The sequence below is a fragment of the Drosophila arizonae genome, chromosome 2 (genome assembly GCF_054131065.1).
Source record: "Drosophila arizonae isolate 15081-1271.41 chromosome 2, UAZ_ARI_1.0, whole genome shotgun sequence".
NCBI classification, from domain to species: Eukaryota; Metazoa; Arthropoda; class Insecta; order Diptera; family Drosophilidae; genus Drosophila; species Drosophila arizonae.
In genome coordinates, this window is record NC_142922.1 from 25,150,510 (window position 1) to 25,171,590 (window position 21,081).

The following is a 21,081-nucleotide window of genomic DNA, read 5'->3' on the forward strand; positions in this document are numbered from 1 at the left end:
TCTATCAATTGAGGTCTTCAATTAAAGTCGAGTGCATTTCTGTACATATAAGACCCTTCAACCTATTTGACATGTTATTATTATTGGATTAGTCATGTTCGGACGTCGTCGGTGGCGGTTTAACGCTTCTTCAGTGTCAGCGAGCATTTTGAGAGGATCCTTGAAGTACGCTATATTTATGGGAATCATCTGTTTCAGCGTGAAGAGAAATGGAAGTAAAGGTCCATTGGTGGCTAAGAATCGAAAGTTTTACACATGGTTCTGCATGATTTCAAGGACTTTGATCTGTGGCCTATATTGTATCCTAATTTACAATTTCATCTACACGATTAATATTTCACAGTTAAGGTTTATCGTTGTCAGTCGGTTCTTCATCTGTGTTGTCTGCGCTATCTCCACTCTAATGATGCAGTTCTCGTATGGACATATAATTGTTGATGTGGTGAATCGGTTTCTGCGACTGTTTCAACGGATAAACGCACTTCCAGGATGTCACGATATGGGCTATGGCGACAAGTGGGTGCTGGTCTTACTGCTCGTGAAAGTCATCGGCTTGGCCTACGAGCTTTGCTACCTGATTCCATTGCTATTTTTCGAGTATAGCAGTGTTGTAGCTGTATCTGTTTTTTGCGATTTATATAATACAGCCAATGTCTATATAATACTACATACCTACTTCGTGGCATACCTCAGCATAGGCATCGCTTATGAACAGATCAACAGTTATATACGACATGAGCTTCGGCGAGATCTTAGCGAAGTAAATTCGAGACCCGGAATCCCTATTAGTCAGAGGAAGCTAAAAACCGTTGGCCACTGCCTCAACGAGTGCTTGGCCATCTATGAGGAGATTCACAAAGTGGGCAAGGTTTTTCACGAGCTATTCGATTTTCTGCTATGCATTATTGTATTGTTTGGGTTCTTGAGCTTGGCGTCAATCGCATTCTTTGTGATGCTTAATCTATATAACGGCATCCGCTTATTGATACTGGCGATTAAAATACTATTGGATATTTTATTGCTGACAATCGCGGTTCATATTGCAAGCAGCAACTCGAGGGTTATTCGGCTGCTCAGCTTTGAGAACTACTATGTGAGCGAGAGTAAAGATTGGCATATGAAGGTGAGTATCATATTTACATATGGGTAGATTAACATTTTAAATTCAATTATGAAATCAGATTAAATTCAATCACTAGGTACATAATATTCAGCAAACAAGTACTAAAAGTTCTTCTGTTCTTTTAGCTGGAAATGTTCTTGAGTCGTTTGAATTATAACGAATTTCGAGTACGTCCTTTGGGTCTCTTTGAAGTATCCAACGAGATGATATTGGTCTTTATGTCCGGCCTGGTCACCTATCTCACCTACATAATACAGTACGACATGAAAACTAATCCAACTTGAAACGAAAGTTACGAAATTATATATTTTTAATAAAGAAATAAGAATGTTAAATATAGATATCGATTGCAATAATGCTCTTTCATGGTCAACAAACAGTGGCCGGGCCATGAAGTACATTGACGTTATTATGTCGAATATTGTGAATTAGTCATTAGTGCCTGCAATAACTTACCGATTTATAATTTTTGGTGAGTCAAAAAAGTTGTTCAATAAGAAGTGATTCCTTCAATTTCAGTACATTCAATACAGAAATCAATTTCATCATGAAGACCAAAGGCGCAGCCTCTGACGCTTTTTGTTGAATTAAGCAACAGCAACTTAATTATCAGACCATTTTCGATGTACTAAAGTCGAATATATATTTAACAATTCTCGAAATTATACACTACATTTTATCATTCTAGTGAACTATATAAACCACATTTGTTTTAAATATTTACAGTAAAAAAACATTGAAAAAACAATATAATTAATCTACGACTGCAAGATATACATCAATGAGGCCCTTCAGCGTCGACCCTTAACAATCAAACAAATAAACTCGAGTTCACTTTTAGTACATATGACTCCCGTTAGCTCGTATCATTAGTCTTTATTGGATTAGTCATGTTCGGAAGTCGTCGGTGGCGGTTTAACGCCGCTTCGGTATCTGCGTGCATTTTAAGAGGATCCTTGAACTATGCCACAGTTATGGGAATCATCTGTTTCCGCGTCAAGAAAATTGGAAGTGATAATCGCTTGGTGGCCAAGAATCGAAAGTGGTACAAATGGTTCTGCCTGATTTCAAGGATTGTCATGTGTGGCCTCTATATTCAAATATATAGAAATTTTATGCATGTGCTCAATGCATCACATTATACGATAATCCTTATCTTTCGTGTATGTATCTATATAGCCTGTGCCGTCTTCACCCTGGTTATACAGTTTTGGTACGGAGAACGGGTTGTTGATTTGGTCAACAGATTCCTGAGGCTTTTTCAAAGGATACACGCACTTCCAGGATGCCAAGATGTTGGCTTTGGCGACAAATGGGTTCTGATCCTGCTGCTCTTAAAGGTGATCAGTCGCATATATGAAAGTTGCTACTTGATCCCAGTGATGATGCCATTATTGGATTCTTATCATATTTCTACCACGATTTGCGATTTCTACAATACTGTCAATGCGGCTATAATATTGCATTTCAACTTTGTGGCGTACCTCAGCATAGGCATCGCTTATGACCGGGTCAATAGTTTTGTGCGACATGAACTGCGACAGCAGCTTTGTGAACTAAACTCCAGCCACGGATTCTCAGTTAGGCGGAGGAAGCTAAAAGCCGTTGGTCACTGCCTCGACGAGTGCCTGGCCATCTACGATGAGATTGCCCAAGTGGGAAACGCCTATCACAGACTATTTGAGTTTCCATTATGTATTTTTCTATCGTATGGGTTTCTAAGCTTGGCGACAATTGCTTTCATCATCACATTAAATTTAGCTGAAGGCATCCGCCTATGGCTACTAACGATTCAAATATTATTGGATATTCTATTGCTGACTACAGCGGTTCACATTGCAAGCAGCAATTCGAGAGTTGTTCAACGTCTCAGTTTGGAAAATTACTATGTCAGCGTTGATAAAGATTGGCATATGAAGGTGAGTCTCATATTTCTAGTTAAAATGATTTATTTATTATTGAATTATAATCAATGTGCAGTCAAAGCCGTAAGAGAAATAAATTCAAAATAAATAAACGACTTTTGCCTCTTAGTGCATAGCATGTAACAAAATTTCTTCTTTTTGTTTTAGCTGGAAATGTTTTTATGCCGTTTGAATTATAACGAATTTCGAGTACGTCCTTTGGGTCTATTCGAAGTATCCAACCAGCTGATATTGGTCTTTATGTCCGGCTTAGCTACCTATCTCACCTATATAATACAGTATGACATGAAATCAAATCCGACTTGAAATGAATGCTGCGATTTTATTTGTCATTAATAAAATGTATATGTGTAATTTAATTCAACATCAACGGACGTGAGAAGATATGAAAGAGAATTTTAAAGCTGTATATCAATTCTTCGCAGGGTACAGGATATCTACTAGTCGAGCAGAATTGATCTCAAATATTACAATTAGCCCATATGATTACGCTATGAAAAGAAAACTAATAGATAATTAAATTGAGATATATATCTATAAGTCTCTTCAGTGTCAACCCTAAACCATTGGTAAATATTTAAAATCGATTTCTTTTTGCGTACAAATGACTACTGTTAGCTTATGGGACTAGTCATTATTGGCTTAGTCATGTTCGGAAGTCGTCGGGTGCAGTTTAACGCCTCTTGGGTATCAGTGTGCATATTAAGAGGTTCCTTGAACTATGCCACAGTTATGGGAATCATCTGCTTCAGCGTTAAGAGCACTGGAAGTGATGGTCGTCTGGTGGCGAAGAATCGAAAGTGGTACAAGTGGATCTGCCTTATCTTAAGGATAGTAATGTGCGGCCAATTTATTCACATATATAGTAGTTTAATGTTTTCGTTCAAAGCATCCCATATTAGGACAATCCTAATCATGCGTGTATGCATATATGTGGTGTGTGGCGTCTACACCGCTGTGATACAGTTTTGGTATGGAGATCGAGTGGTTGATTTGGTCAACAGTTTCCTGAAACTTTTTCAAAGGATACATGCCCTTCGAAGATCTGAGGATGTTTGCTATGGCAGCAAATGGGTTCTGACTTTGCTGCTCTTAAAAGTGATCGGCCTGATATATGAGAGTTGCTACTTGATTCCAGGGAGGATATCTGATATAAATGCTGGTTATCTGCTGACCACAATTTGCGAATTATATAATACGGCCAATGCATCCGTAATGTTGAATGTCTACTTTGTGGCATACCTCAGCATTGCCATAATTTACGATCAAGTTAACGGTTATATACGACACGAGCTCCGCCAGCAGCTAAACGAAGTGAAGACCATTAATGGGACTCCAGCTAGTCGGAGGAAACTAAAAGCAGCTGCCCAGCGCCTAGATAAGTGTCTGGAAATTTACGACGGGATTCTTCGAGTGGTCGACAGCTTTCACAGGCTATTCGAGTTTCCACTTTGTGTTGTTCTAATGTTTAAGTTTTTGAGCATAGGATCGATTACGTTCGTCATAATGAAAAATCTTGGGGGCGTAAGCTTATGGCTCATGGTTCTTAAGATATTATTGGATATTTTATTGCTGACCGTGGCGGTTCACATTGCACGCAGCAATTCCCGAGTGATTCGGTGGCTCAGCGTGGAGAATTACTACATTACCAATAACAAAGATTGGCATATGAAGGTGAATATTATGATTGCATCTCTGAATATATGTATGTCTATGTGAATGTTAACTGAACTGATTCGTACTATACGCTTTATTATATGCTCCACACCTTTACTATATATTCTATTTTCTTGTCTGTTTTTGGATCTGTTTTAGCTGGAAATGTTCCTGAGCCGCCTCAATTATAAAGAATTTCGAGTGCGTCCTTTGGGTTTATTCGAGGTATCCAACGAGCTGATATTGATCTATATGTCCGGTCTGGTCACCTACCTCACCTACATAATACAGTACGACATGCAGAAGGAAAATCTTTAGAGCTTCGTCACGCTGTGGGCGCTTATTAACAACCCTCTGATTATGATATGGTAAAAGGTACACCACTGCACACACCTGTCCTGCGGTCGCATGTAAAAATCCGTTGTCAGGACACCAACTCCAATTTCCGCTTAACGTTTTTCTGTCTCACTTTTCCCATGAAAGTTGGCGCATAAATTATTTATGTGCGAGTATGTGGTATCGGTATGCTCTTTTTGCCTTGGAGCAGAAAATTTATGCAGCTAGCCGAGCGACGTAGCTACTGAACCGCCGGCTGGACAGTTCACGCTGAAAGCGCATAAAAACAAGGCCGAGGCCGCTGCACTAATTAGCATAGGTAGATACAGAGGTGGAGGTAAACGTAAAGGTACAGGTAGAGGTAAAGGTAAAGGCACAGATAAAGGTGCACTTGCTCGCTGCACTTGTTCCAGGGCTCAAAAAGGGCTGCGTCAGCGCTGGCGATAAAAAAAAAAGGAATGATCAAGTGTTAGCAGAAAGTCGCACAGGTAATACCTTACCTAAGAGGCAGGCTCTGAGAAGTTCCCAAATTGATATAGTTATTAAAAATTACAATAAAATGTATTGTTGATTTGTCAGTTAAAAGCTGAGCGACTATTATATATCAGTTAGCTTAGCTTAGCACAGTTGTAACTGTACAAATATATAATACGATATATGTAGTTATGCACGAAGCAAAGCCTTGGGCTAGAGACAAATTTACAAACATTTGATTGGTGTTAATTGTTTGCCTTAGAGCAAAGGAAAACTCTTAATTTTTGACTCATAACTATAATATATATGTATATGTGATTTATGCTATAAAATATAAATAAAATATAATAGTCTTTAATATAATAAAAATTTTTTTTATAATTTTTTATTTTTCAATATTTTTTATATTAATGGAGAACTTCTTCTTGTTCATATTTAAGTAAATCAAGTGTTTCATATACCTTGAGTCAATGTCCATAATTTACATATGGCGTCAGAAATTATAATATATTCGGCCAGTGATAAGGGTATGGAAATCGAATTACGGCTTGGTGACGAACATTATCTCGAAATTGACAAAAAGAGAACTGGGGCGATGCCTTGGCCTGCGACTGAGAGTTAGTGAGATTGGGGTTTGTTGACTGCGAGTGAAACTGGGAATGGGATCAGTATTTGGGGGCCCGTTGCGACCTGGTGCTGCTCCAGCTGCGTGCTTTTTGTGTTTATGCGTGCCGTGTAAACGGCAAGATAATCATAAAATGAAGCATTTCCATTGCCATTGCCATTGCCATTGCCGTTGCCATTGCTCAAATTATTATACTTTTTTTTAAGGCAGCAAACAGAACACGGACAGAGAGTTACAGTCATTTTTCCCATGATTGTTCTGTTGGCCACGACTGGGACTGTGACTGGGACCGGTGTGCGGTAATTATGGGTCATCCAGCTCAGCTACTCGTGTAGTATTTGGTGCTCTCTCCCTCCCTCTCTCTCCATCTCTGTCTTCGCTTTCCGCCTGCAATTATCATACTCACACACACACACTGGTTGTATGTGTATGTATATTAAAGTTTCGGCTAAGAGGCGAAAGATACTATAAAAAACCAAAAAAAAAAAAAAAAAAAAAAATTAATGATGCTTTCAACATTTCACTAGACAAAAGCACACGGGCCCATGTTGAAGTTGTAGCTCAAGTGCAGGTAGCTCCGCTGTTGGTAACTCCCAAGTACTTGGCCATGGCCAAATGTACAGCTACTTGAACAAGAACAGCGTTAAGAATATTCTGATAAAACAAACGGATGATGAAAATATCATCATTACGAACTGAAAGCCGTAAGTCAATCAAGATTATGTATTCTCTATGTATGTATGTGTATGCATGTAGCAACAGTAGCCGCTAGACAGTAGCCGCCAGTCGGCAGCAGATTGAGAGAAAGAAAGAGAGAGAGCCCTGTTCAAAAGTGAAAGAGGGAAAGAGAGATAGAAGTGTGGTGCCTTTAGAGGCTGCAGGCTACGAGGCGGGCAACATCCGTTGATTACTCATTAGCCAGCAGCAGCAAAAAAAGAAAAAAAAAAAAAAAAAACAGAAATGGAAGGGCTAACAAGTTTTGCACATGAAACATGAAACATCTTATTGCTCAAATAAAATGACTTTAATGTAACATTTCCCCGAAGCCAAATATCAGCACATTAGCTACCAAATTACGTTGCCTCAATTAGTACAAATTGACATGTAAGAGCATTTATCATTAATTACGACACCATTTGTATCCCGTATTTAATTAATGTCAATTAGCCAACAAAATGGGGGAAATAAATGATCAAATAATGCTTAATATATTTATTATAACATCATTTTGTGTTTGCATTTCATTTTCGAGTCAGTTCAATTGCATTTTAATATTTGAGGCCAATAAATGATCCAGAATCAAAATTTTATTTACAGAAAATTCTTGTTCAACTTGTTAGAAATTATTAAAGAAAACCACTAAAATTTATATGCAAAGAAATGTATAATTAAATTGATAATATGTATATAACAGAATAGAACACAAAATGCTATTCGAAGAACTCTCTCGATTGTACCTATGTATATGTGGCACAGAGGAGACATTCAAAGAGGTAAATCTTCCATAATTGCATATTTTGCATAATAGAATTCGACGACTGAATTGGACATGTTTGATTCAGTCTTGAATCGTTTGAGCTACGACGTGCCCATGCACAAAATTGGTCATCTTATAATCAACTTAGACTTTTTTTATTTGGAATAAACATTTAAAAATATATATAATATTAATATTCAGACAGTGATATATTTATTTTTAAAATTGAAATAATATACAAATGCTTGTCAATGTTGAATGGAATATTTAAAACAAAGGCCAACACGTGTGGGCCATATTCATTTGCATCCAGCTTATATTGACAGTGCATTCAGTTAGTCTGTAACTAGTTACTATTTTAGATTTCCAACTGTCAGTCATATACTAATTACGCTTAAGCCTTCTACAACTTGAATTGCATGCACATGCGTCTGCACCTATATACATATATGTATATGAATATGCAAACATAGTCTTGAAATTGGATACTTGGTCCGTTTGGGTTTATGGACGTAATGAAAAACAATTTTGATTAAATGCAAATGGATTTTACCTTTTGCAGTCTGATGGCCTTCTAAGGCGTTTGAGCAACTGCAAATGAATGCTTGTGCATAAATATGTATGCACAATTGTATATATGTACATAGCCATTTACATGGAGCTGCCAACTGCCAACTGCCAAAGCTGAAATCGCAAACCTCAACCCAAACCCAAACCCAAGCTCAAACACAAACGCGTACTTAAAGTCAAAGAATTGGCACGAGCTGAGCACACGTCGCCGTCATCGTCATCAACGTTGTTTGTGCTCCATGGAGCTTGGATGTGCCTGCCGCTGTGTACAGTTCTGGCGCGGCATTTTATGGCTGCGCATATGGCGAATGCAGAATGCAGAATGCTCGACTGGCTTCGGGGGAACTCGTTTTGTGGGCTGTATGGGCGCGCGCTCGCGTAGGCGCTGCAACGGCGACTGCGGCAACAGCATCGAGAGGAAGCAGCGCGTGTGCGCTGTGCCAACATCTGGAGTTGGACCAGTTTGAAGCCAGCATCGGCAGCACAGTAGCCGACGGGCCAGGTACATATATAAACATACACATATGGACAGACACATTTGAGCCCGGGCGCAAGATAATCGATGTATACTAATTATTTGCTTTGCCTGCAACTGTTTGTCATGCTCCGAGTTGCGTTTTCTTCTGCTGCTGCGTCAGCCAGCTCGGGTACAGCAAAAACAAAAAGCACAACAGTAGCCAGCAGTCAGAGTCCCTCAGTCGACATTCGTAGCTTGAGATTGTGTCTGGGCTGGCTAAAATAATGGTCATCGACAGCAGCCGCAGCAGCAGCAGCAGCAGCAGCAGCAGCGGGCGGGTTGGGGGCCATGGGATGTTGGCTACTGGCTGCTGAGTGTGTCTTGGGCAAGGTTACGGACGCTGCGAGCGTTTGCGTTGCTTTCTGCTGCGTTGTGCTGAGATCTGTTCTGTTGTGTTGTTGCTAGTCCAGGCCCAAGCACTCCGCACGGTAGTCAAGTTTAGACACCTTAAATACACAGGAAAGCGTCATTTAACCGCTCGTTCCAAAAACGACAAGCACGGGGCGTGGCACAGCCTGCCGTCAGGCCCAGCACTATTAATTACATGGACAGGCCTCACTTTAAGCCCCACTAAATTATATGTGTATCTAAACACACACACGCATATATATATGTATAAACATTTATGCATACTTACATACATACGTACATACGTGCAAATAATGCACTTGTATCTGATAAGATTGAGACTACAAGGTCAAAACTTCAGAACTTAACCGCTAAGTCTCCCTTTCGTGGACTGCTTCAGATCTGCACAGATCGATTTCAATCAACACCCAGGGAAAGCTCAAGCGGAGCTTCAGCTACACCAACAGCAACAGCAACAGCAACAGCCAACAGCAACAACAACAAACAAGTTTTCAATGCAAACAACAAAAAAAGGTACAGTCACAACGATTAACAACAACAGCAGCAGCGGCGAGAGCGACAGCTGCGTCGCGACGCTGCTGACGTCAAAGCTTGGCTTGAGCCAGCTTTTTGATTTGGCCGAGACGTGTGGCAAGCTTGCCAAGTTTGGAACAGGTTTTGATTTCAGATTTTGAAGCTATTGTGCAAAGAGCGCTGCTGCTGCTGCTGCTGCAGATGGTTGTTGATCTCGTGCTGCGGCCGCTGCCCGCAAAACAAGTAGCAAACCTAAAATCGGCAAACGAGTGAGTGTTGCGTAAATTACAAGCAGCAAGCACACACACATACACTCCTCACAAGCAACAACAAATTTATTATTATTTTTCTTTACGATCGCAACGTCGACATCGACGCCGTTCTCAATTGGCTCTCCTACACACACACACACACAGATGCGCTCTCTCTGGAACTGTTCTCTTTCTATCGCCGAGCTGTGCGCTTTTTTTGTGGATTCCATTGGCCATATAGTGGAAAGTGGGTCAGCAATAATTTCGGTTCATCGAACACACAAATAACAAAGCGTCTGCGCTGAGTGTGCGTGCGCAGCCCGGCCCCGGCTTCTGCGCAGTAGCCTTAGGCAATCGCAATCTGTCTCTCTCCCTCTCTCTATGTCTTTCTCCAGTTCTCCCCCAAGCCCAGTCCGATATCGATTTGAGATATCTTGCGAATACTCTACCATGATGGCGTGTGATTCATGCAACTGCAGCCAAAACCATATAACAAAAGAAACTCTTCGTCGCATACCTTTCCGACATACTCACTTTTATTGTGCCGCTATGAACACATATGCAGGTATGTGTTAAGCCGTTAATCAATTTGTCATTTGTACGATCTGACAAACTATATTATGTTCTGTGGAAGTTTACTCGGATGATTCAATGGGGTGAAGAACGTATATTTATGTATATAGTTATGAAAGTATTAGAAAATATTAGGAAACTCACCTGATATTTTCTTCAATGTCGATAAGTAACATAGTTCTTAGAATCAATCGTCTAAAATAACATAGAGTAATGTTAAATATACGTCATCAAAGCTCTTACCTAAGATTCCTCTATATCTATTATCTTGATCTGTATCTATTATTTTATCTTAACAAAAATCGTAAACGATCAAATATTTTGTATTGATAGATCTACTACTTGCTTGGCAAGCTATTTGTTCCGGTAGCCACAATCGAAAACAGTTATATAATCTACATAGATACATTGTAGACACTGTTCTAGCTGGCCTATTTCCTTTGCAGGTCAGCAAAGATTCGTCGAAGATCGTAACGCTTGCTTGCTTGCCCATTTGTTAACGCCTTGTTTATTTAGGCCAAAGCGAGTATTGGCATTTGCTGTTGTTGGCTTGTTGACGCAAAAAGGCTGGAAGGGGGTGTGTTGTTATATTGTTTCTGTTTTTAATATACTCATAGCATGTTTTCTCTCTCTCTCTCTCTCTCTCTCTCTCTCTCTCTCTCTCTCTCTCTCTCTCTCTCTCTCTCTCTCTCTTTATTTATATACCTAGCCCACTTGATTTAGCATGCACTTTGCAAATGCCGCAACAAACATATGAGGAGAATTTGTTATGTTTATAAGATGGTGTTGAAACTCGATTTGTGTTACGTATACCTCAGACTGTACGTATATAGTCGTCTATAGTATTCAGTCGTCTATAGTATAGAGACGACTACTGTATGTTCTTGCTCTATATTAAGTTCAAACAATATTCTGGCACGTTTGTTTATCGACTGCTTGCCTCGTAGTCACGTTCCAAAAACTGAGAATTCAGAATGTTTGTGTGTGTATGTGTGTGTGTGACTGTATATGTTTGGGATGACAAATAAAGTTGTTTGTCTGTGTCACGTTACGAGCACACGATCTCAATAACCGATCAGCACTTGCTCTGATCACGATTGTCTGTTTCTATTTTGTTTCTAGTCATTCGGCAGTGAAAGTTGTTTCCCAATCATAATGAAGCGTATCAATTTTAGCGTAGGACGCAATCGTCTCTACTCATGGTGGGTGCTCGCCTATAAATTATCTATTATTTATAGCGGCTTCGTAATCTAATTGCCATTGTCTCCGATATTGAACAGTTGTCTACAAATTATGTGCAATTTATAGCGACATCCTAATCTAATTGCTCGTTAATTATTACCTGACTCTGATTAATAATGTTCATGTTCCAAATTTATACTTATCGTATAAAATTGTGGCATATGTAGTCTTGCAGAGCACGACCAGAGGTCAAAATGTTCATCGTGGGGCTTTCGCTTCAGCTGATAAGCAAGTGTGTGGCCAGCAATTGCATAGAATGTGGATTTAATTAGCTCAGAATGTGCCGCTAGTTACACACGATTCTTACGCATGCCTGTAAATATCTAACCGCAGCCGCCCCACCAAGCCACAACGTACACACAGTGCCACTGTAGCGGCTGTACGTGGAGCATGGGAGCTGTGTATGCCCTTAGCATGGGGGCCATTTGGAGTGTGCGGCATCTTTCAACTGCAGCGCCGGCATGCGAACAACAATGCAGCAGAAGTTACTCTTGGACTCCTCAAGCTGTTTCATCATAAGCTAAATCGCTAACCCCCTGGCCGCACATGTGCCCTTACACACTCACACACACACACACACACCCTAGGGTACAGGGTGTACCAAGTGGTTTGAAAGACACCCAGCCGACGGGGAGTTGAGCTAATTAAGTACATGGCAAATACTTGGAATGCCCGGTTAAGGCAGGAAATCGAAGCTGGCTAATGGGGCGGCTGGACTGGACGGGAATGGGTGACCGGCCGGAAATATGCATGGCTTGCTTGGCCTTTTGGCCAGCAGCTCCAAATGGGCAAAAACAAATTTGAATGCGCCCTGTCAGGAAGAATTGGGAGCTCTGTTGCCAGCATTGTTCGCCAGCGTGTGCAGCCGACCAAAAAAAAAAAAAAAAAAAAAAAAAAAAAACAGAAAAAAATAAATAAAATAACAAATTAATTCAGTTGCAATGTAGGCGAGTTTCAGTTGTTTATTTTCTTGCAGACATAGACTAGGTATTACCAGTCGCCTATGAGATTGGTAGCGATTCAATTTGAATAAGAAGTTCAGAAGTTGAAGCGAAGCTCCCGCATGCCTAGACATACATAAATATCTATATAAATATAGAGATCTATGTCGACACTCTCACAGAGACATCGTAGAACTTAGTGTAATATAGTTAATATTGTACGATCAGTGTTAGATCTGCAAAAAAAACTTTTCAAGATCTTTATTCGAACTATATCTATATGGTATAGTATGATGCGCTCTTTTGAACATCTGAAAACATTGCAATGTGTATTAGAGGGTATTGCATTTTCGACTTGCTATGCATGTATATACTCTATAGTATTTCACTGGATTCGCTTTGTTTTCTCTGTGTGTTTTATTTTTTTTTTTTTGCCGTTTTGTTTGCTTTGTTCAGTGCATGAGTATTTTGCCAAGCGAATCACACACTGAACGCACACAGGTCAAAAACGGTGCTGAGTTCAGGTTCAGCTGAACCTCAACGATCGCGTATATATATAAACTATACATATATGTACTTGAACAGCGTGTATCTGTATAATAGGCGTGACAAGCGCGTTACGCTCGGCTGGCGCCCAAAAATAATCAAAGACAAAGACGTTTTTGTAGATGACGATGTTGATAATTGGGGCGGGCGTGGTGGGCGGAACAGGAACTGAGGGGCCAGACATAGCTATGATAATTACACCGTGTTAGCTCCGAATTCGTTCGTCGGGTCATTGTTATGCTGCTGCCTAACGAGCACCGACTTCTTAGCACCACCCATCTCCGAATTGTATCAGCTGGTACGTATAATGGGGCACAATATAATGAACGATAATATGGCCAACATAAATTTGAAAAAAAAGTTCAGTGAAAGAGGCACAAGAAATTGGGGACCTACAAACACATGCGTGAACTAACCGCACAAGATCTAATAAAACCACAGCCCAGAACCAAGAGCGAATATGTGGCTTCAATGTAATGTGGAGTCATCTGGCCTCGCTGAGCATAAGTTACATATGTATGTATATATAATAAAAATTAAATAAACCCTTTTTCCGATCCATAAATTTAATTTAAAAATTATATCATTATTGAATGACAATGATTTATTTTTTATTGGGGGTTGATTCAGAGCTGTTTCATGCTTTATACCCATTGCAATGTATGTGTATGAAAAGGGGTATCATTTATAGCTTTGTAAGAATATCAAAGAATATAGGGAAAGAAGGAGGATATGTCATCTATATAGGAGAATTAATCTGAGAGAAGGTATGCTCTATAATAATGTTAGCTTAGTAACTTATGTATAATGTTTTATTTCCTATAAGAGATGCTTCTTTAATATCAAATTTTTATATTCTATGCTATATTCTATACTATACTCTCTCATTCGTTCTCCATCTCTCCGGCTCTCTCTTGATCCATTTATTTCCAGGTCATATCAACGCTCCATAGCATATGGCATTTCTATGTGTTTGTCAAGAAAACAATTAATAAAGAACAATGTTTTCACAAAATGCTATATAAAATATTATTTTTAAATAAAGTAAAGTTAAAGTAAAGTATATTCATAATATAATTCATTTTCGGTTCTCAACTTGTTATATTCAATCTGGCGATTTCTTCGGCTACTTCAAAGCCGCCAGTGAAAGCAAATTGTATTAATATGAAAAGGTATGTTACAATGGCCGATAATATTGTTGGTATGAATCTATTATCAAGCTGAAGTATGCCCACGACTTTTACTTCCAGTTGTTGGGCTCGAAGCTGATTCAAAAACGATTCCACCTATTGGAGAAAATTCTATCATCGATTTTCAATGTTATTTTTTTTTTTTGTAATATTTCAACTCACGCTCTTGTCCCACCGCTGATCTATGTCGGTGCACACAATGTCCAATGGCAACAACTGTGGCATCTCCGATTTCTTGATCATGTAATCCGCGCACATGATCAATAGCACAATGTTGGCCATCTTAATGCAGGTCATCACCACGGGCACCATTTCGCCCTGGGTGCCCTCCAAATAGTTGACTATATACTCGTACAGCATTATTAGCAAAACAATTAGATTGTAGTATATGTAGAATAAGATCTGCCACTGGAAAATGTCGCGAAACGAAAGAGTTACTCTATAAAGCTCACTATAGATTACGCCACAGGCGTCCAGCTCGTCGGCCCGATCGCACAGCAAACACATACGTCTATAGTGACTCAGTCGTGACGGCACCGAACTTATATTCTCATATGAATTGAGATACGGTTCGGATTCATCATCCGATGACTGTTCCTGGCCATCCATATCAACGGAACGCATCTGCTGCAGCATGATCGCAATATGTGAGCCCATGTGCTCATAGAGTACGCCGGATACGAAGAAGCCGAGGAAGCACGCATCCAGCAGAAAAATGGTGCCTAGCCACAGATAAATCGCAATTAGACCGCCGATCACGTGACCCACATCCATGTGCAGAATATATCGCAGAGGTAGCAGCTGTGGCAGCTCGTAGAGAAAGCCGCAGAGCGTTAGAATCAGCTTCAGGGCATAGAGAATGGGGAACTTGAGCGTAAAGAGATGTTCGGCTCCGGTTAGGACACGGATGCGTCCATAGAGTGAAATATAATGATTCAACACGGCCGTAAATCTGGACTCGGCACGCACCTGCATTATGAACGAGCCGACGGCAAAGAGGCTCACAGAGCTGGACTGCAACAGGACAATTAGAGCAGCATAGGTCTGTGTACTTTTCACTGTGTTGAAGATTTCCGGAATCATGTTCCAGTAGATGCTAACCAAGATGGCGCGCCAGAGTATGATCAAGAGTCGGTTGCACTGTTGGCGCGGCGGCCTCAGCTGCAGTTGCTCCCGCTCCACACCCAGCGAGCTGGAGAGCAGCGACAGGCCGCGAGCCGCTTGGTAAAGCGCCAGCAAAACTCGACGCGACCAGAGCTCCACGCCATCAATCGCTGGCTTGTACTGGTGCATGGCCAGGCGTTGACTGGCTGAACAAAATATAGAAATGCTTGCCCTATATGTCGGTCGCATGTCCCAATGTCCCGTTGTCCTGACCACTGACAGGGCAGGCACCAGTATTGAAGGGCCATGGATGTGGGCACAGTTGCTGCTGTTGATTTTATTAATTGAATGTGTCTAGATATCAGCAATTGCGTTTCACGCTTCGCTGAGTGCCTTGCTGACTGATTAGCCGAAGCCGGAGCTGGTGACGGAGAGACAGACGGAAGCGGAGACAGAGACGCAGTTCATCGCGATATGAGCAGAGCCTGCCCATTCGCTGATGGACAGGCCAAGAGTGCTCATTGACCACGGCTGCGCCCGATCTCCCCTCGCTCCATATTGTGCGCACATTGGAGCAAATGCTCTTGACAAATGTGAAAATTTGAAGCGTTTGTTAGACTTGGACTTTCAATTTGATTGAATGAATTTGGATTTAATCAGGCAAATCAAATAACGTCTCATTATATTATTATTTTAGCAAATACTGATAAGAGTTCAATTGAAATTATTTTTGATAAAGAGGTAAACTATTATTGATTCCTAATCGGGAGGTGTGTGATGCGCCTGGCAAGGCCGGCACGCGACAACCCTCACGTTCCATTCGAGTCGGACATATTCTAATATAACTGTATGAGGACTGTATGAGTTGTCAACAGCTGAGTCAATATAGCCACGCCCAAAATCACGTCCATTTATCTGTTTGGAATTATGCAAGCAGGTTCCACAGTTGTGAAATATATGTATGTGTGTTGGAATATGCCTGATCGGCTTAGTATAAAATAGGATTTGTAATAGGTAAAAACAAGTTTTTTTTAAAGGTGTAAATAACTGGTATATTTGCATATTGCTATGGCAACTGGAAAACTAAAAGTAGATTACAAAAATTAATTAAAAGAAAAATTTCTTGACTAATCGTAATATGCAATATATGGGGCTTTATACATTGAAAAAATGTATGGTTGTATGTAATATATTTGCTTGTTATTTTGTTTAATGAAATATTGGCCTCCATTCTAAGCGGGCAATATATATTCTAAATAAACCCTAGATTATTTAATCTGCCAGATAGACAGATCTTTTGTAATTGTTCTGAATCAATTAGATGTCCTTGCTAGCCATATAAGAACAGAAATGGTCAAAATAGAAAATGTCTAAATGCCAGAATCAATTTTATTTTAGCATATGAAATGCATTTAAATATCAAGTTACTTAGAAAGGTCTTTTTGTTGCTGCTGATGTTGATTGGCTTTGTTCTTGCTGTTGCTGTTGTTGTTGTTGTTGTTACCTTTGTCTATGCTGGTGTTACGAAGGCACTGCACTCCCACTGCTGCAAGCTGCCAAACACGTTTGCTGGACATTAGAATGTGACGCGGTTCAATGAACTAACGCAAACGGCAATATCCAGCTGGAGGAGGAAGTGTTGTGTGCCCAAAGACTGGCAATAGAAAAACAAAGTCAATAGCCTTTAAGTTGCTGCCACAACAAGCCAGAACGACAACAACAGCAACAGCAACAACAACAACAACAACAACAATCAGCAATCAGCAACAGGTCTAGGCTGGCTGGCTGTTGTTGCTGCTCCTGGCATGATCATTGCCGCTGACAACGCTGTGGCAAGCAGGCGTGCAACAAGCCTTGCCCCATAACAGGTTTTCCCAATGGAAAGGCAATGGAAGCCAAGCCAAGCCTAGCCTAGCTTCGCCTAGCCCCAGCCATAGATAGATAGATAGTAGAGTTTCATGCAGTCTCTACTTGACTCTAGTCCAGTACAGCATCCTGCAACTGCAACCAGTTTACGTACAGTTCGTCCAGTGCCCGATTGCCCGATGCCCGTTGCCCGATGCCCAACTCTCGACTTTCCACTACTCATCGCGTCCGTGTTATTGTAGCCCAAGTACATGAAGTAATTGCATAAAGCAAGCCTGACCCCAGCCGTGATGCTGCTGCAGCTGGAGCTCCATCAACTGGCGGCCAATGAACTGCCACAGAAAAGACAATAGGAGCAGCTCGCAGCTCGAGCCGTTGCCCGGGAGCTGACGCTGCGGCGGGGCAGGCTGAGGCATCTGCTGGAGCCAGTGTTGTATTGCTAAATTGGAAATAATTGCAGAGACGCAGCAGCAGCAGCGGCTGCAGCAGAATGCACGTGTGCAGCTCTCGTTGTTGTTGTTGTTGCTGTTATCGTTGTCATCAGTTGTTGTTGTGGTTGTTTTTCTACTATGACATAAAATACGAGACAAGAGCTGAGCGAGGTGGGGTAGGCAGATAATATGAGTAGAATCTGCAAATAGGCAGAGGCAGAGGCAGCGGCAGCGGCAGCGGCAGAGGCAGAAGCAACAACAATATGCGGAAAATGCTCTGGAATAATGACAATAATAATAAAGTTGTGCGCAATGCCAACAACAATAGCAACAACAACAATAGCAACAACAACAACAGCAACAGCGAAAAAAAGTAATCGTAAAGGAAAAAGTTCAACGACATTTGGAGATTAGAGAACATTCACAATAAACCAGAAATACCAACAACAATAGTGTGTGGCACATGCACATTTGAATATGCCGATGTGTGTGTGGGTAAGCGAGAGGTTCATCGAAGCCCTGTGACGTTGTCGGAGCCATAGAAAAACAAAAAAGTCATCGACATCATATGGATTTTCATTATGTTGAACGTGGCAGTGGCAGTGGCAAAGAAATGCGTCAGAAATAGCATCAGGGACACAGGGGCATTGGGGCTTGGAGTTTGGAGTTTGGAGTTGGCGGCCTGGGGTTCGAGGCGCAGGGCAGAGGTTGCATGTATTGTATGTACATATATATGTATAGAATTTGAACAAAATACAATAAAAAACAACTCAGTCGGTGGGGGGAACAGGAAAATGATTTTCATTGTGTGCCTTGGAAAAGCTGAGAGACGGACGCAGTTGCACTCGCAGCAGGCATTGAAGTCATTAGAGTTGCGGGAGACATGCCCCATGCGTTCGCATAAACAACATCGGCAACAACAACAACAGCAGTGTGGCAGTCCATGCAAATGATGAGCTCCGTCTCTCTGTCTGTCCGTCTGTCTGTCTGGCTGCACTGTGATCCATTGGGGCCAGGCCAAATGGCTGCAGCCCAAAGACGGCTTCACATTTTGGCGTGTGTTGCATAAAATGCCACACTTGGCTGCGTCGCTTCAGCTATTTACGGAGGCAAAAGATGCAACCCCTACATAGCTATAAGGCGGCATTTGCTTGCGCTCAATTTGGATATATCACAACGCTAAAGATGCTGGAGTCGGCGCACTCTCAAGCATCGATACGCTGTCAGAGATTCAAAACTGACTTCTGGGTGGGGCGATACGAAAAACGTTGGCAAGAAGTCGATTGCTGTATGCTCTCTATCTCATTCTCTTACTCACATTTTCTCTCTTTCTCTTTTACTCTCTTGATCACTTTCTCTCTACCTCTCTCCTTCCCTCTTCCTCTTGTACATTCGAAATCACTATCTCTCTCTCTCTCTCTCTCTCTCTCTCTCTCTCTGTCTTTCCTTATCATATTCTATGTATATATCTCTGTCTCTCTCTCTCTCTCTCTCTGTCTTTACTTATCACATTCTATATATATATATATATCTCTTTCATGTATCTCATTCTTTCTTCTATCTCTTATGCTCTCTTTTTCATCGAGCTCTGAGCATAAAATCAGAATCTTTATTCAGACAATTAAGTTAACTTGATGTTCTCAAATTTTCCTTTTAATAAAAAAAAATGTTTATTTTTATCCACTTGCATGATTGCATACGCAAGTAAAGTCAAATTTTTACTAAATAATGCTAAACGAGCAAAATTAATCCAACATTCGTTTTGTCCACTTTGAAAGGGTATAATTAGAGACAGTGCTGCTGCTTCTGATGCTGCTGTAGCTGCTGCGGATGCTCAATTCGATTAGGTTTTCAAAATCGAATCCCAAAGTCAAATTGTATTTGTTTTACCGCCTTTGTGAGAAAATAAACAGGCAGATACAACCCGTTGTCAGATGATGCCTGATGCTGGTTATTGGAACTGGGATCGGACTTGAGGACTGAGTTTGAGACGGAATCTGAGACTGAGACTGAGACAGAGACTGGGCCCTTCTTTCATTGCGTCTCGCCTTTGTTTGTTATCACTTGAAGTTTGAGAATTTTTACGAATTGATTAAAGCGACGTTCGTTTACAAGCAGGTAAACAGAAAGCGGTGCGAGTGGGGCAGGAAGAGAGACACAGAGAGAGGGAGAGGGAGGGAGTTAGGGGGGAGTATAGAACTAAATGAAGAATGCAAGATGTGGAGAGAGTGTGTGACCGAGAGAGAGAGAGAGAGAGAGAGAGTGAGCGAGAGGGAGCACACAAACTTTCCGTTTAAATGGTTTTACAGTTGAATTGCAAACATGTTCTGCTTGGTCGTAAAGCCGTCTATCCGCCACCGTCGCCATCCTCTGTGCTCATTAAGCAAAGCATGACGAATAACTGCAGCGTCGATGGCAGCGCTGACGTTGACGTTGACGCTGACGTTAGCACACCTGACAATTTGTTAATGAGAGCAACAGGTTCAGCGACGCGGCAGGAAGCGAAGCGATAAAACCAAAAACCAAAGCAAGCGCAACGGACTACAACTGACGGGATGACGGATGTCCTGCTAAAGTGAGACAGAACCAGAACCAGAGCCAGAACCAGGGCCAAAGGCCGAGCCAGATGCACAGCCAAAGCCGACAGAAGTTGCAGTAAAATACAAAAAAAATAAAAATAAAGAAAGAAGCAAAATTGTAAATAATGCAAAACATTTTCTCACCACGTTCCGCTGCTGGCGCACTTTTTAGGCTTCCCTCAAAAGCTGCTGCCGGATGGGAAATGATATGTAGAAAATGAGGCAAAAAAAAAAAACACAACAACAACATATAAGTATATGCATGTATACATGTGTATATGTGATGATCTGTGCTTTCTAACTGACTATCTATGTGAAGTGTCTTAGCGCTGGCCATGACAGTCAGAATATGAATATCTCTTTAGGCAAAGTTGCATATAAACAACATATGGTCGATACGAGATATGACCTTTTTCCGATATGCACTCACACGTATACCTATATATGTATGTATGGGTTGTATATGATTATATGCACACACAGCTCATAGTACTGTCCAGCCCATTTTGTAGTGAAATTTAATCAAGCGTTTAATGCCAAGGTGGAACGTCAGAGAATATAATACAGAGGGCCAGGCCATTCGCTGGCAGCGAGGGCGTTTTTGACTCGTTTCTACTATGCTGACGCTGATGCTGAGCAGAGCAGAGCAGAGCCCAGCGAAGCTAAACCGAGAAGAACCCTGTCTGGGTTGATCTCTGCCTCAGTCTGTGCCTGTGCCTGGGACTGTGGCCATGTCTGCTTGATGCCTGTCAGATGTCAGTCTGTGCCTGGTG

General features: G+C 41.2%; 3 protein-coding genes across 3 annotated transcripts; 2 read left to right on the plus strand and 1 right to left on the minus strand.

Moving 5' to 3' along the window:
* The first annotated feature begins 42 nt into the window (after positions 1–42).
* On the plus strand, positions 43–1,559 carry LOC108618627 (putative gustatory receptor 93c). Its single transcript, XM_018014751.2, has 2 exons — positions 43–1,123; positions 1,249–1,559. The coding sequence occupies exons 1-2, from the start codon at positions 95–97 to the stop codon at positions 1,405–1,407; spliced, it is 1,188 nt and encodes a 395-aa protein (XP_017870240.1). The 5' UTR covers positions 43–94; the 3' UTR covers positions 1,408–1,559.
* Positions 1,560–1,704: 145 nt separating this feature from the next.
* LOC108618538 (putative gustatory receptor 93c) lies at positions 1,705–4,446 on the plus strand. The gene is made up of 2 exons (XM_018014634.2): positions 1,705–3,042; positions 3,196–4,446. Exons 1-2 carry the CDS (start codon positions 2,014–2,016, stop codon positions 3,352–3,354), a joined length of 1,188 nt encoding a protein of 395 aa, XP_017870123.1. The 5' UTR covers positions 1,705–2,013; the 3' UTR covers positions 3,355–4,446.
* Positions 4,447–14,023: 9,577 nt separating this feature from the next.
* On the minus strand, positions 14,024–15,681 carry Gr93a (Gustatory receptor 93a). Its single transcript, XM_018014398.2, has 2 exons — positions 14,491–15,681; positions 14,024–14,424 (listed from the first exon to the last, which is right to left on the minus strand). Exons 1-2 carry the CDS (start codon positions 15,679–15,681, stop codon positions 14,230–14,232), a joined length of 1,386 nt encoding a protein of 461 aa, XP_017869887.1. The 3' UTR covers positions 14,024–14,229.
* Between the last annotated feature and the right edge of the window lie 5,400 nt (positions 15,682–21,081).